The 14,644-nt window shown below is 41.1% G+C and overlaps 1 protein-coding gene across 1 annotated transcript in view; it reads left to right on the forward strand.

Moving 5' to 3' along the window:
* Positions 1–9,710, forward strand: part of GORASP1 (golgi reassembly stacking protein 1) — an 11,960-nt gene extending 2,250 nt beyond the window's left edge. Inside the window, exons 2-9 of the mRNA XM_071560601.1 lie at positions 2,009–2,089; positions 3,104–3,307; positions 3,974–4,060; positions 4,405–4,535; positions 5,085–5,226; positions 5,741–5,885; positions 6,185–6,340; positions 7,549–9,710. Coding sequence (XP_071416702.1) covers positions 2,009–2,089; positions 3,104–3,307; positions 3,974–4,060; positions 4,405–4,535; positions 5,085–5,226; positions 5,741–5,885; positions 6,185–6,340; positions 7,549–7,835 — 1,233 coding nt within the window. The 3' untranslated portion in view covers positions 7,836–9,710. The remainder of the gene's footprint in view (positions 1–2,008; positions 2,090–3,103; positions 3,308–3,973; positions 4,061–4,404; positions 4,536–5,084; positions 5,227–5,740; positions 5,886–6,184; positions 6,341–7,548) is intronic.
* Positions 9,711–14,644: the final 4,934 nt, after the last annotated feature.

Raw genomic sequence — 14,644 nt, forward strand, 5'->3', positions numbered from 1 at the left:
CAGAAATGAATGTTGGCCAGGAAATGCCTCCCCCTTCATGCCGAGCGCAGGACACTGCTCAGATTGCTGTGCTGGAGGATGATTTTGGTGACCTGCAGTAATTTCTCCTTTTCTCCAGGGAATTCATGCAGCTCCTGGTACTGGGTCATTTTGAAAACCGAATGCTGCAGGACTTTTTGCAGCTTACAGCTCCCTGTGGGAATCTGTGGCTTTTAGACACATGAACACCAATGTCCTGAGCTCTGTAATAACTCACATGTGCTTCTTTTTGTGTACATTTTCATCCTGGTCATTGTGTAACAGGATGGTGTCATTCTAAGGCTTCTTAAACGTTATTTGGAATTTGGATGTAAGCCTTTTTAACCTTTGATTCACTATAAACCTGCTTGTTTGCAGTTTAGGGTTGTGATGAAAGTTAATACTTCCTACTGCAATTGTGGTTGCAGTGCTCAGTTTGACTGTTCAATAATTAAGGATGACTTTTATTCTTTTCTCCTTTAAAAGCTCTTGCTGAAGTAACTATGCTATTATTTTATAAGTATGAAATAATAAGTAATATAAATATATAAAATATAAATAGAATACCTAAAATAACTTACAGGCAGCTCTGTCAGCAAAAACCCCAACACCAGTGCACTTTATCCATTAAAATAATTAGAAAAAATAAAAAGCTTGGTGATGCAACACCAAATATAAGATGTAGTTAAACTTTCCTAGCAATGAACTTCTCAGCTTAGTCGATGCCTGGGTTGTAACTTGATGCTTAAACTGGTGGGTGGTCCTCAGGAGTCAAATGTATCTGAGGGTGCTGAGATAACCAAAATTAAAGTTAAAATCAGTGCAAACTGTCAGCATGTTTGCAGTTGTTCCTTAACATCCTGTTGCTTTGTTGGTGTACCTTGGAAGTGGGTGGACTCTCATATAATCTGGTCATACCAAGCACTGTGTAACTTGTGGTGGATTTTATCATGATGTTGATGCGTTTTATTAAGTGTCCTCTCTATTTATTACATTTGTGCTATGACAACTTGATTATAAAGAAATGACAAGGCTGGAGAAGGGACTGGAGCACAAGTGCTGTGGGGAGAGGCTGAGGGAGCTGGGGGTGTTTAGCCTGGAGAAGAGGAGGCTCAGAGGTGACCTCAGCACTGTCTGGAACTCCCTGAAGGGAAGTTCTGGCCAGGTGGGGGTTGGTCTCTTCTCCCAAGCACTCAGCAATAGGACAAGGGGGCATGATGGGCTCAAGCTCTGCCAGGGGAAATTGAAGTTGGAGATCAGAAAAAAATTCTTTGCAGAGAGAGTGCTCAGGCATTGGAATGGGCTGCCCAGAGAGGGGGTGGATTCCCCATCCCTGGAGGTTTTTAAATACAGATTGGCCGTGGCACTGAGTGCCATGATCTGGTAAAGGGACTGGAGTTGGACCAAGGGTTGGACTTGATGATCTCAGAGGTCTTTTCCAACCCAATCCATTCTATGATTCTATGTCACACCTCTTATTTCTTAGGAATCTTCTGTGAGTGGTGGCACTTTTCTTGACCAGTACTTGTGGTTAGGCAGCATTTGTACTGTGCTAATCTAATGTTCCCGTTCCACTGGGCTGAAAACTGTGGGAACCCAGCTGTAAATTGTTTATGAAAAATGGCTCTGATTAAGTGGGGACTCTTGATGTGCTCAGGCTGTTAGAAGCATGGAAGAAAATCCTGCAGCAGCACTTTCAGAATTAAGTCTTTCTCCAGACGATTCAGTTTTTAAATTCCAGGCTGTGACCTCTGAATCACAATATTTGTGTTTTGTATGGGGTTCAAAATCTGCTTTTTACAGATTAATTTGTACACCTGTTGCTTATAATTTTTTAGTTCACAGTTGTGGATTGCTTCCTGAGATCTGTCATTTGGTGTTTTATCTCTGGTGCAACTCAAAAGTAAATATGGAATTGTGTAAAGATCAACACTTTCGCTTATGTAACTAGAGATCAATGTTTAATAATAATAAAATGTCTGTTTTTCAGGTTCAAGAAAACTCCCCAGCTCAACAAGGAGGGCTGGAACCTTTCTTTGATTTCATCATTGCCATTGGACACACGAGGCTTGTAAGTCTCAAATGATTTTAATGTTGTTTTTTTCCCCCCTACATGAAATACAGGTGTTGTGGTGATGAAAAGTAAAAGCCCAAACTGTCACAGTACAGAAAGCTTTTCACACTGGACATTGTATGTGGCTTTGAAAATAATGTAAAACTTGCTTTTATCACCTTAACTTCTTAACAGGCTAACATAATGTGTATGTTGTTACTCATTTGTACACGTTTTCTGCCACAAGGTGAATATTGAACTGGTGAGTCAACAGCAAGAGCTCAGCATTTGTTTAAACAAACTTGTTTCAACATTTGATAAAACCTGAAAAAGAATTGTAGCCTTACTACTTGTACTTTTGTGACCAAGAACACAGTTGACTGTAATGCTGAATTGTGAGAGAAGAATGGAGTTTAGGTTTGTTGGGGTTTTAGGGGTTTTTGCTGGGTTTCTTCTATTTCTTTATTTAAAAGGCTCAGAGCTTTGCCTGTGTGCTTCACTCTCACCACACACAAACTGAACTCAATGTTTGCTTTGCTTCTATGAGTGGAGATGTCTTTTTGGAAGTGATTATTGTAGTGGTGATTTTGGTGGAAGATCATTTTATCTTTTATCATGACAGAAATCATGATGGTTCTGTAAACTGTTCACAAATAGTCTGTCCTTTCACAGATTTTGAGGGGCTCTTGAATAAGGACAGGGCTCAGTGACATGAAATGAAATGTTGCTGCTTGTTGGTAGACTACACAGTTGACATCTAATGTTGCTGGATCATTTAATAGCAGTTGGGAAGCGTAGGAATGCAAGGGGTGAAATGGAGTAACAGCAATTACTTTTGCAAAGGGGCATGTGCTGACAGTACTGACTGAGTTCCAGTAGATGAAATTGAACTGCTGGGACTGTCTGTGAACCACAGAGCCTAAACTTTGATGGGTTTGGTTCTTTGGATTCAAATTATGCCACAGATGTGACACATGTTATAGGTGCCACTGGAAATAATGTTAATCCTGTGTCTCTCTCTGTGCTCTACAGAATAAGGAAAACAATATGTTGAAAGACCTGCTGAAGGCAAATGCTGAGAAAGCAGTGAAGCTGGAGGTGTATAATATCAAAACAATGAAGATAAGAGAGGTGGAGGTGATCCCCAGTAACATGTGGGGAGGGCAAGGCCTTCTTGGAGCCAGCGTGAGGTTCTGCAGCTTCCAGGGAGCCAATGAACACGTGTGGCATGTTTTGGTGAGACAGAATTCTTTGGTGGCTCCTTAGTGTTCATACAACCTTGTTCTACAGTGGAATATTTATAAACAACACTTAGGTAAAGTGCAGTGCTGAAATCATACGGAGGAAGGGAGCACAGTCTTGAAGGTTTGTCTGAGCTGTTTCAGCAGGGACAAGGAGTAGGTGGCTGTCGGTGTTGTCTGTCACTGTGACTAAAATAACTCCATCCCAACCAGACCAAATGGTGTAGATGGAATAGAGTTTTTTTTTGAAGAATCAATGGCAAAAGCAACAACATTCTGGCCTGATTCATGTCTATGTTGGCTAAACTTCATTAAATTAACATTACAAAAGCAACATCACAAATTTATCTTAAAATTAGGAGGGAGAGCTGAAAGAGTAGAACTGAAAAGGAAAGAGTGTTTGTTGTGTCTCATTGTTTAAATAAATGCAACTTCTCCACATCATCAGAGTATCTTATTTTAAATTGGGAGCATCTTCATCATTATTATTCAGCATGTTTTACAAGATACCACATCTAGATGTAGACTATTCAAGACTTCTGTTGCATCCTAGAACAAAGTGCTCTTTCCTTCTGCTGTATTTGGAGTTAACTTTCCTTTTTTGACCTTGGGGTAGTTTATCCTCCTGCCAGTGCAGGTGACAGCTGTCCTTCTTCCACAGGATGTTGAACCTGCATCTCCTGCAGCTCTGGCTGGTCTGCAGCCATACACCGACTACGTTGTTGGATCTGATCAGATTCTCCAGGAGGTAGGGTGCATTCCAGCAGGGACTGATTGTCTTTGTGCCTGCCATGTGTAGGTTGGAGGATTTGTTTGTTGTGTGTACATCAGAATGTATGAAGATGGTGTTTGGGGATTTGGAGAGGTTGTTTATGACAGATGCTTTATTGTTGAGGTAAACATTATCTTTCTTTTTAATGTGACAATAAAAAGAAGTTGCCATTAAAGATCAAACTGCACTAGTGAGTTTTCTGGCTCTGGGTTTTTAACATCTCACGTTGAAGTAAATAACTACATAGAATGCCGACTTGCTTCCAGCTCCTTGTCTTGCACATGTGAGTTTATTAACTACTGCTTTCTTTTGTTTCCCAGTCAGAGGATTTCTTTTCCCTGATTGAATCCCATGAGGGGAAGCCGCTGAAGCTGATGGTTTATAACACTGAAGCAGATTCCATTCGAGAGGTAGTTGTGACTCCCAATGGAGCTTGGGGTGGAGAAGGAAGGTACTGATCTCTGGACAGTCACTTGATAACAGGTTATATACTTGCTGTAAATGAAATCCTGTTAGAATATTATTACTATCAATTGCAGTTCATTGTTTTCAAGTTAAGTCTTGTTTCCTTACACTTGTAAAACAAAACTGTTAATCTTTTCATAAAAAAACTATAGCATAGAAGTAGGATTTGGGCATGTACTGGATCTGATCCTTTTGAGTTGAATCAAATGGCAAAACCCCTGTGTTGAGCTCCCCATTAGCAGATACACTGTCTGCATTCTTATAGTCAAACATTCAGCTAAAGCAAGAACAAAATCCACATCAGGTAAGATTATATATTCTGTAAAGATATAAAAAAAAATCAAATAAAAGCTGTGTGTGTCTAAAATTCAACTGCAGAGTGTTCCTTGAGTACTGCAGGTGAGACAGTTTTTCTAGGTAGCTATTTCCTGCTAGAGATGAAAGGCTTTTTGCTTTAGAGAGTCGAAATTTAAGGCACTTACTAGTTCCGTTATGAACAGCTTTTTTGAAGTCTTGATTTCCTTCTCTTGTACAGTTTAGGATGTGGAATTGGATATGGCTACTTGCACAGAATTCCAACACAGTCCATAACATCAAAGAAAAAGCCAGAAAGCAAACCGCCTTCACCCTCGCCAGAAGCTGGAACTCCTGTGCCATCCACTAATGGTTACACAGAGGTAGGTGAGAAATAAATGCCAGTCTCTGGGACGTTCTCTGGGGTTTGAAAATTCTCTGCTTTGTTTGCAATGTTGGTAACACAGTATATTTGAGTACAGTGCTCAATTTTGCTTCAATGAAATGGAATTGGGTGAAGGGAAAGTGAGGATGCTGAGCAGGTGTCAGATCACCACTGTGGGCTGATACAAGTTTTTTGCCAGCTATTTTCTTCCTATTTTCAGGACTTGGATGCTCTACACTACAGCTGTACCAGTCAGTGCAAATCACATTTGAAGGACACTTAACCTCACTAGATAAAAAAATCATTTACTAGAAATAAGCATGGACTGTTGTTTGTCTAAGAACATACTGTCTTTGAAAGGCTGAATTGGAACATGCCTTAAATGGTGTTTCAGCATCGAAGGTTCTCTCTGAATTGGTGTATGTGCAAACAAGCATGGTGCTTTCATGGGAGGGTTGGCTTCAGGTGAAGCTCTCAATGTAAAAAGATACTTTCCTTCTGTCTTATTCCAGACTCAGTTATTGGCACCTACCACTCAGAGTGACAGCTCTGAAACAGTTATGAACTTGGATCATTCCAGAGAACAAGAAATGAGTGGGTATTCACCAGAAAGTTCACTTTCTTCTCCTCCTCCTCTCCAGAGAGTTATGGATCCAGGTATAGTTTCTTAGGTGCTTTTTCTGCAGTTCTTTAGAGGACATATAGATAAACTAATATGTTTCTAAAGAGGCTTGAGACCTAAATGCAGAACTGTGAGCACTGGTGATTGTTTTCCTTGAAATTTTTGACTTCCCTGGATTTCAGAGCTGTAGAATTGAGATACCATGGAACTTAAATTTATTTGCATTTAGCAGGGAGGGGACTTCACTGACTTGTCTAGATCTAACTTGTCTTTTTTAATCTAGAATTTTGTGTTGTATCTAAAACAGTGATGTAATATCTGGTTTCTCCTTCAGGATTTCTAGACATGTCTGGTATTTCATTTTCTGAACTTACTAGCTTAACAGAAGTATCCAACGTGTCCTCATCTGCCTCCCTCAACATGCCAGCAGCGGGTGCTGCTGTAGGGCCTGAAAAATTAATGTCAAACAGTGAAGGCTCTACTTACTTTGGTAAGTGCATTCAAGATTTCTTTTATCTCTGGAATAGCACCAACTCATACCTGTTCAACCTTATCACACTTTTTGGAAATGAGTGAATTTTAATAAAAATCAGAAAGGAGAGTTGCAAAAATGAGATGGAAAAAGTAGCAGAAATCAGATGTAGAAATGGACAAAAACTAATGGGCTTTTTTATAAGATTATAGAAAGTTTCCCTTTTTATTTAAATGAAACCTGACCTTAAAAGTAGGTATTTCTAAAAGCAGTGTAAATGAATTTTAAAGCAAAAACAAAGTTATAGTCATCTTAATAGTGAGTTTTTGTGGTGGTTTGATCCTGGCTGGGTGTGAAGATCCAGCTTCTTCAACATGGCTCCATCCCACGGGCTGCAGTTCTTCAGGAACTGTTCCGATGTTGGTCCCTTCCATGGGGTCCAGTCCTTCAGGAACAGACTGTTCCAGCCTGGAGCCCACAGTGGGTCACAGGTCCTGCCAGGAGGAGCCCACTCCAGGGGTCACAGGCTCCATTGAGGATCCCCCTGCTCTGTTGTGGGCTCCTCCATGGGCTGCAGGTGGATCTCTTCTGCTTGCCCAAGGCCCTCCATGGGCTGGAGGGGCATCTCTGCTCCGATGCCTGGGGTACCTCCTGCCCCTCCTTCTGCACTGACGTAGGAGTCTGCAGAGTTGTTCCTCTTGCATATCCTCACTCCTCTCTCTGGCTGCTGTTTTGCAGTGGGATTTTTTTCCCCTTCTTAAATACATTATGCCAGAGGTGCTACCACTGGCACCGATGGGCTCGGCCTTGGAGCCTCCTGGCCTTGGCTCCACTGGACAGAGGGGAAGCTTCTGGCAGCTTCTCAGAGAAGCCACCCATATAACCACTTACTACCAAAATCTGTTCTGTTTAAATAAATAATTAAATAAATACCTTGACATGATGCACAACTTTCCCTTCTAAAAGGTAGGGGGAGTGTAAGAGTTGCAACACAAAATAACAAGAACACAGCAGAGCAAGTGGTTCATGGTCTTTTCAAAGCCTTTGTGTACCATCAGGTTTTCAGGATTTGGGGAGAACTGAGTAAATGCAGCCCATGTATTTGACAGTTGTGAATCTGGTTAGGTGCCTGTATGAGGCTGATTTTTCTAGACACAGGGTAACCAGGACTGCTGCTTGGTACCTTGCCAGTTGTTATTTTCTTACAAATTATTTCCATTTCCCAGAAAATGCCTCAGCTTTGGACCCCGAAAATGTAACCCTGCATTCCGAGGGATCAGCCAAGCAGCCCGAGTTGGATGACCTACTGCCTCCAGTTCCACCTTTACCTTCTTTTGCTCTTCCTCATGAAATTTCTTCAAAAACAACACAAGGAACTGATTCTGATAACCAAGAATCCACGCTCCTCATGGACAGCATTGAGAGCTCATTGATCACAGCTCTAGAGGAACCTCCAGAGGATGAAGCAGCAAATGAACAGAAAGCAGAAGCAGCTGCACAAGATCCCAAGTGAAATGGCCCCTGCTCGTGTTTACAGACTGTCAAATGCTGCTGTTACAGGCTAGGAATATTTTTCTGATCTTGAAAGAATTACAATTACTCTATTTTGTTAGTGTAGACAATACTAGGAAAAAATCACATGAAATACATATCCTGTTGTATTTTCTAATCACTGTTTAAAAGATTGATCTGTGTTCAGACTTTGAATGCTATCCAAAAATCAACAAATTAATGGAGAAATTAATGCAGAAACAAGTTGGATGCTGGCAAAATACCAAGTTCCTCAATTCACATTTGCCTACAAGTGCTCCTGAATGTATTTATAAAGGCACTGTACCTGAACAGTGATACTTAGTGATGATTTTACCAGTAGGTTTTGATGGCATTAAAAGAAATATTTATAGTTTTCATTTGTTAGAAAGCTTTTCTAATGGTACACCTCGGTGGACAGTTCTGGGGACTTGCAATGCATTTCTTATCCCAGGATACTTTTATTCCTACTTAATACTCTGCAGCCTGTTACTTTTCTTGTTTAAAGTCCTTTCTCTGTAAGTTACCTTCTCTACAACTCCTTTCTCAGTAAAGGAAGTACCATGTGGTTTGAAGTTGTAGGACAGAGATGGGGCAAAGTTGGGGTGGGTCCTGTCATTCACTTCTGCTCTTCTGTGGATTAGGTGGTGGCCTCACACTTAAAAAATGAGGTGGGGGAGAGGGAATTATGATGGTTATTTGAAACAAAATGGAAGTAAAGATGACTTTTACCATGGAGTGATGGACTTTTTCAGTGGAGTTGAATGTCTTGGTTTCTGTAATGACTGAGAAATAGCTTTTCTTTAGTTTTGCTTTTCTATTTACTCATTTCTATTTTTATACAAATCCTTCTAAGTTTTAGACATGGGGCTGTTGTGCAGCAACATGAACTGCTTTCTGTAGCTATTTTGTTTGCAATTGTCTTCAAATAGCTTCTGAATGTAACAGCAAATATGACATGAACAATGGAAGGTGTGTGGTTTTATAACCCTCGGGGCAGTGATTTATCATGGAATGTCAAAGCTGCTGATAGGGAGTAATACAGTTACTGTGGTGAAACTGCTTCCTAAATTAGGAGAATGGGGTACGAGGATGGGGTGTGTTGAATCTGTAAACTGAAGTTCACTTATTTAGCACAATATTGCCTAATTTCCCTGCCCTGTCTCCTGCTCTATTTCTGCCCTGTGCACATCAGCAAGTGACAACTGACTGGGCTGAAATTGGGCACTGATGCAGGAGGGGGGTACTCAGGGTCCTGTGGATCTGCCCGAGCGCTCAACTTCAGCCAAAGAGTGCAGGTGAAGTCAAGCACAAGAGGTCGTCAGAGGAGTCCACCCTGGCATAAAATCTGTCCTTGATACTCCTTCACCTCTGTTTTTAGTCTGAAATACTGTAAGTACAGTAGTTCTGAACAGGATTGTCACAATACCTGTTGTTTTAAAGAATGTATTGAGCCCTAACTGGAGGCAGTAGAACAGAGATTTTAAGAGTCTAGTCTGCTAAATGGTCTGCTAATTGTGAACTGATTTTATTCCCTGTATTGTTAAAATAATTTCCAGTTTTCCCCAACTGACACAAGGGTGAACAGTCAAACACTAAAAATAAATCTAATTTAAACTATTGCTATGTTTGTTTGATCTTAGAGCCTGATGCCTGAAGACATCTAGGTGATCTCTTTTACTGATACTGTTTATTTAGAACTATTGATAGTTTGTACCTTTCCCAAAATTGGTTTTAAGCTGGTGGTAGCTCATTTAAGTGATGCTGTACCATTAACACCCTTCAGAAATTTAAGAGCAGGGAATGTCAAAACTGATACTAGATTTCAAATGTCACCCTAATAAATGGCTTTAACTTACCTCAGTCTGTGTCCAGCCTCTGTGAGTTAACTGGTTCTTGGAAGGGGTTTGGAAAATCAAATCTTTAACCCTCAAGCAGTGGATGTTGGGTTCTCCTAACCCGAAACTTGATCATTTAAATGCTAAATGAAGAATTCAACCTCCTCATCAAATTCCTTTTCTCTTGACAATTTGGATGAAATTTGCTGAAGCCAAGGTAAGTGGAAAGTACTCTTAGTCATGTGTATAGAAGTGAGCAAGATGGTTGGAATTCCTTAGTTTTCAAAATAAAAACTTTAAAATAATGGGAGAAGCACCTGAGAGTGGCTGGATTCAAGGCCGAAACCAAACAGCCAATCAACTGTGCTTTCCCAAACATGTTTCCAGTAAAGAGGAACTGGATATGACCTTTCTCCCACTCTGTAAGCTTTGAGGGCATCTCTAACCCCAACAGCTGCAGTTCTCTTGCAGACACAAGAAGGATTATCTTGGCAGCATCACAAGAAGGGTAAAACAAAGGGAGGAGGATGTCACCTTGGAGCACTCCATAGTTTGTACAGCCAGACACAACAGGATAAGCTTCCAGACCTGAGCTGCTCCCCAATACTATAGTTGAGCCTGAGGACATGAGTCTGGCAGATGTTAAATCTGAAGAGGCTCCCAGGAGCTCAAGTATCACAGCAGGGATTAGATAAAGCTCATCTCCACTGAGCCCTGACCCTGCCAGTCCTGAGGAGCCAGGACAGCAGAGACTGATGGGGGCTGAGCCTGGATGGGCATTCCAAGGCTGTGGGACCTCCACCCACCTGGATACCACAACTCTGCTCAACAAAAGCTGGAGAAACTTGGTCAACCTCTGCCACAAGCAACATTAACTTGAGCAGGCTGGACCAAGCTCTCCCTTCCCAAGTAATTCCTTGATCCATGGGAACTTTGGACAGCATAACCCTGTACTGGGAACGATTGTGGCCCCCAAGAGTCATGGTAAGGAAATAAACATCCCAGAGATAAACATGCAAATTGCACTGTTAACAGCAATATTAAACTGTGAACTTATTAATTATGGCTGAACTTGAATGAGTGAAGGGATGTATTTACTGTCTTGAACAGCTACAGCCAAGAACTGTTGAAACACCAAATTCAGGCAGTGATGACTTTGTTTGCCCTCTTAAACTTTCACAGCAGACTTGACAATCTATTGAACCTCCTGCTGTTCTGCAGTGCAGAGGCTGCTCATCCAAGTTGCCACAGTTGGCTGGATTTCTCTGAGCTGTAACTCAGAAATGCTGCAGGAAAGTAGATCTGTGCTGTGCTCAGCAGAGATGACAGCACTCACATGGGTACTGGTGGGTTCATACACTTCCAGATGTGTTCTCCATCTTCCCCCAAAACCTGGCAAATATTTTCACCTCCGAGAAGTTACAAAAAGAACAGGCACCACTGCCTCTGGCTGTTAAGGGAAAGCAGCTACAGGTTACTCACTGCATTGATTTGACTGGGTTAATCTGTTCCATTTCCTGGGCACTGCCACTAATGCCCACACATCCTCCCACTGGCTTTTGCCTTAAGCAAACACTGACTGGCAGTGGTTCTGCTGTAACACAATTTCAAAGCAATTGTTTGCTTTAAGTTACATTTCTAAGCCACAAGAAGTAATCAAGCGCTCACAGAGCCCTGGAAAACATGGCTAGAACAGTGTCACAGTATCCTCAGAGGGCCCACCATGTCTCTAATCAGTACCTCTGCTCTGCATGATGTTTGCACACAGTTGCTTACAGAAAAACCTGCACAACAGCACAGGAAACTTTCAGTCAACCCACTTTCTTGATTTTTAAGTGTGCCTGTGGCTCCCAACAGCTCTGCTATCCAGCTGGGAGGTGACTTCATCCAGCTCTGTTCAGGAGCCCCCAGCAGTGTAAGATCATGCACTTTTAAAGATGGATGCTAAATGTAAAGTTCAATAAATTTCTACAGATAAAGTTTGAATCAAACAGGACCTCTGTGAAGGGAAAAATACCTTGGTGTAATATACGGGGTTTCTATGCCAGTCACTCTGTGTCTTCACCACTGGCAAATGCACCCTCTCCTCTTCCCTGGCACCCCCACACTAATTCACCTCAGCAAACTGCTCTCTGCAGCACCCCCCTTGCACCCCCTGACACCTGACACTGGGCACTTTCAGATCAATATACCAGCACTCACATTTCAGCTCGTGTGACCCAAACCTCGGGCCAGTTGCTCTCCACACTGCACTGTCAGTCCCTGGTTGCCCCTCTTCTGTGGAATATGGACAATCCAAATAATAAATCCCAGGACCAAGAGCTAGAACTACATTATTAGAGAATCACAGACTGGTTTGGGTTGGACGGGGCCTCAGAGATCATCCAGTTCCATCCCCCTGCCACGGGCAGGGACATCTTCCATTAGACTGGGCTGCTCAGAGCCCCATCCAACCTGGCCTTGAACACTTCCAGGAATTGGTAGTCCACAACCTGTTTGCCTGAGGCTTATTCTGAGGATTTTTAATGTTTCTAAAGGTTACTTCCAAATCCTTCAAATAGTTCTCTTCCTAAAACGATACCTGCAGCTGAAGTGCTGAGCTGAGCTCTGCTGTTCTCAGCACCCCCTCACCTGAAGAGAATAAAAAATTGTCTGTCATAGACAAATTAAATGCTTTTCTAGGAGACAGGTTACACTACTAAGTACTAGATTTGCAACTCCTTCCCATTATGAACTTGAAAATTAAAATAACTCCTACGAATCAGTGGCCTTTTCTGATACTGGCAAACTGGAACTCTCTCTGTTCACAATGTCCCCAGGAGCTGTGACTCTCATATTAACTCAAAGCTTTCCTGCTCCTGCCTTCAAGACTCTTACAAACAGCACAACTCCAGAAATGGTGACAGAAATTAAAAGGGAGTAGCAAAAAAACCCTCCTCTCACTTTACACTCCATCTCAGTCAGATGCTGGGAGTCTCTGGGAGGGCACTTGGCCACTGAATTACTGCATCTCCTGAGAGCAGCCCAGCTGACAGCCTCCCATGAGAAAAGCTTTGAGTATTCTGCCCTGGCTTTTCCAGCATCAGGAAACACTGGCCTGGTTTCCCATGTGTCTCTTAAAAGGATACCACCTTTCCACATCCAGACAACTCAGCACCAACTGCCACAAGTGTCACTTGTTAGCACAAAATATCTTCATGGTACAAAAGCAGCACTGCCCACATGAACAGCTTTACTTGAGCACATTCTCCACCCTCAGAGGACCTCAGAGCTCACACCTGAAGGTGTGCACAGACCTAAATTCTTATACTCAACCATACTGTAAGATCACCTTCACAGGATTTTGCTCAGGTACTGTCATTTCTTCAGCCATTCCATTATTTGAGGCTTCAAAGGACTCTGAAGCCCTTTGTAGCATTCGATAGCAATGATCAAAGCTCCAAAATTGCATAACTAATCTAGTACACAAAACAACTTGAAAGTATTTTAACTAAAGCCTTTTATTCTATACAACTGTGAAACATCATTTACCCTTCTGACATTGCAGACTCATCTGTCCATCTTTCCTGTTACTGTGTTTCAGGATGGTTAGAAAGAAAAAAAAATAGAAGAAAAATTACAACCTTGGCTGATTTAAAAGAAAATTTGTGGGAGCAACTCCAATGTATACAATAGGACAGGAAGACAACAAGAAAACAAACCCAAACTTAAACAGTGCCTACTGGAATAAGCATAGACCCTTGTTATTAATAAATACAAGTAAGGACAATTTATCAATAGAAGTTACAGTTCTGTTTAACCATTTAATTCACAAATAGCACTAAAAATGTGCAGTTACAGCACAATCGTGTCAAACTAAGCACACAGAAGTGGGGATTAAAAACTGAAACTGACTCTCAAAAGACAGGGGAAAAGACATGTTAGCTCTGACCCATGTTTTTTTCTCTAAGCAATGAGTTTGTTTTGATGGGTTAAGAGTGCAGAAGGGAAGGATTAGACTATTTTTTTCAAATAAAGCACAATGAAAAATATTTTACCTTTTGTTTGACCAATACAATCCCAGTAATATAATTTATTGGGACTATTTTTTAGGCCTCAACCTAAATCTTGATAGCAAGATACAGGAAGGGCAAAAACATATGTCTCCTGAAGAAACTCTGATAAAATACTGCCCCTTGAAGGCACTTGTGCTTCTGCTTCAGACAAGAGTCATTTCTACACCATTGCTCTACAAGGATTACTAATTTGTTCTGGCTATAAATGGTTTTCTGGGATATCCCCACATTTTCTCACAAAAAGCTGAAATGCCTTAACCCCCCTCCCCCCAATAAGTTAAACCTCTATAAAAGATTACCATGAGCCTATGACAGTCACAGATTTTTTAGAAATAGCAGTGAAAACAAGATCTGCATAAATCTATAACAAAAGAACAACTGCATATAAAACTTCAGAAAAGAAAAATCAATATTTTTATATCATGAATATGAAATCTGCAGAGAAGTTTCTAAAGTTTAACATTAAACATATTAAGTTATATTCAGAATGGTTTGAAGTTTTAACAAAATGTCACATAGTTTTGGAGCACAGTTACCAAAAATTAGACTAGTGTGTCTTTAGAACACCTAGGACACAGTGCAGGAAGTAGTTATATATATTTAAAAAAAAAAATCTAGAGTTGCTGCAAAGCATGTTCACTCTATAATGATGCACAGCATCATTAGACTCACCCTGCTCTGATATTTTTCTAGTGTTCTTATCTTGCACATCAACAGCTCTCTAAAGCAATTAAAACGATTCTAATGTTAACCCCTTGTTTACAATTAAATGGGCAGATTCATTCAAGTATAAAACACATATTTTCTGTTTTTTTTTTTTCTTTTCCAAATTTCTTTTAGTGGAAGAAAGGCATGAGTAACCTGTGAGAAAACATTGCTGGAACTTTATGAATGGAATG

Source organism: Pithys albifrons, chromosome 7 (genome assembly GCF_047495875.1).
Source record: "Pithys albifrons albifrons isolate INPA30051 chromosome 7, PitAlb_v1, whole genome shotgun sequence".
Classification (NCBI taxonomy): domain Eukaryota; kingdom Metazoa; phylum Chordata; class Aves; order Passeriformes; family Thamnophilidae; genus Pithys; species Pithys albifrons.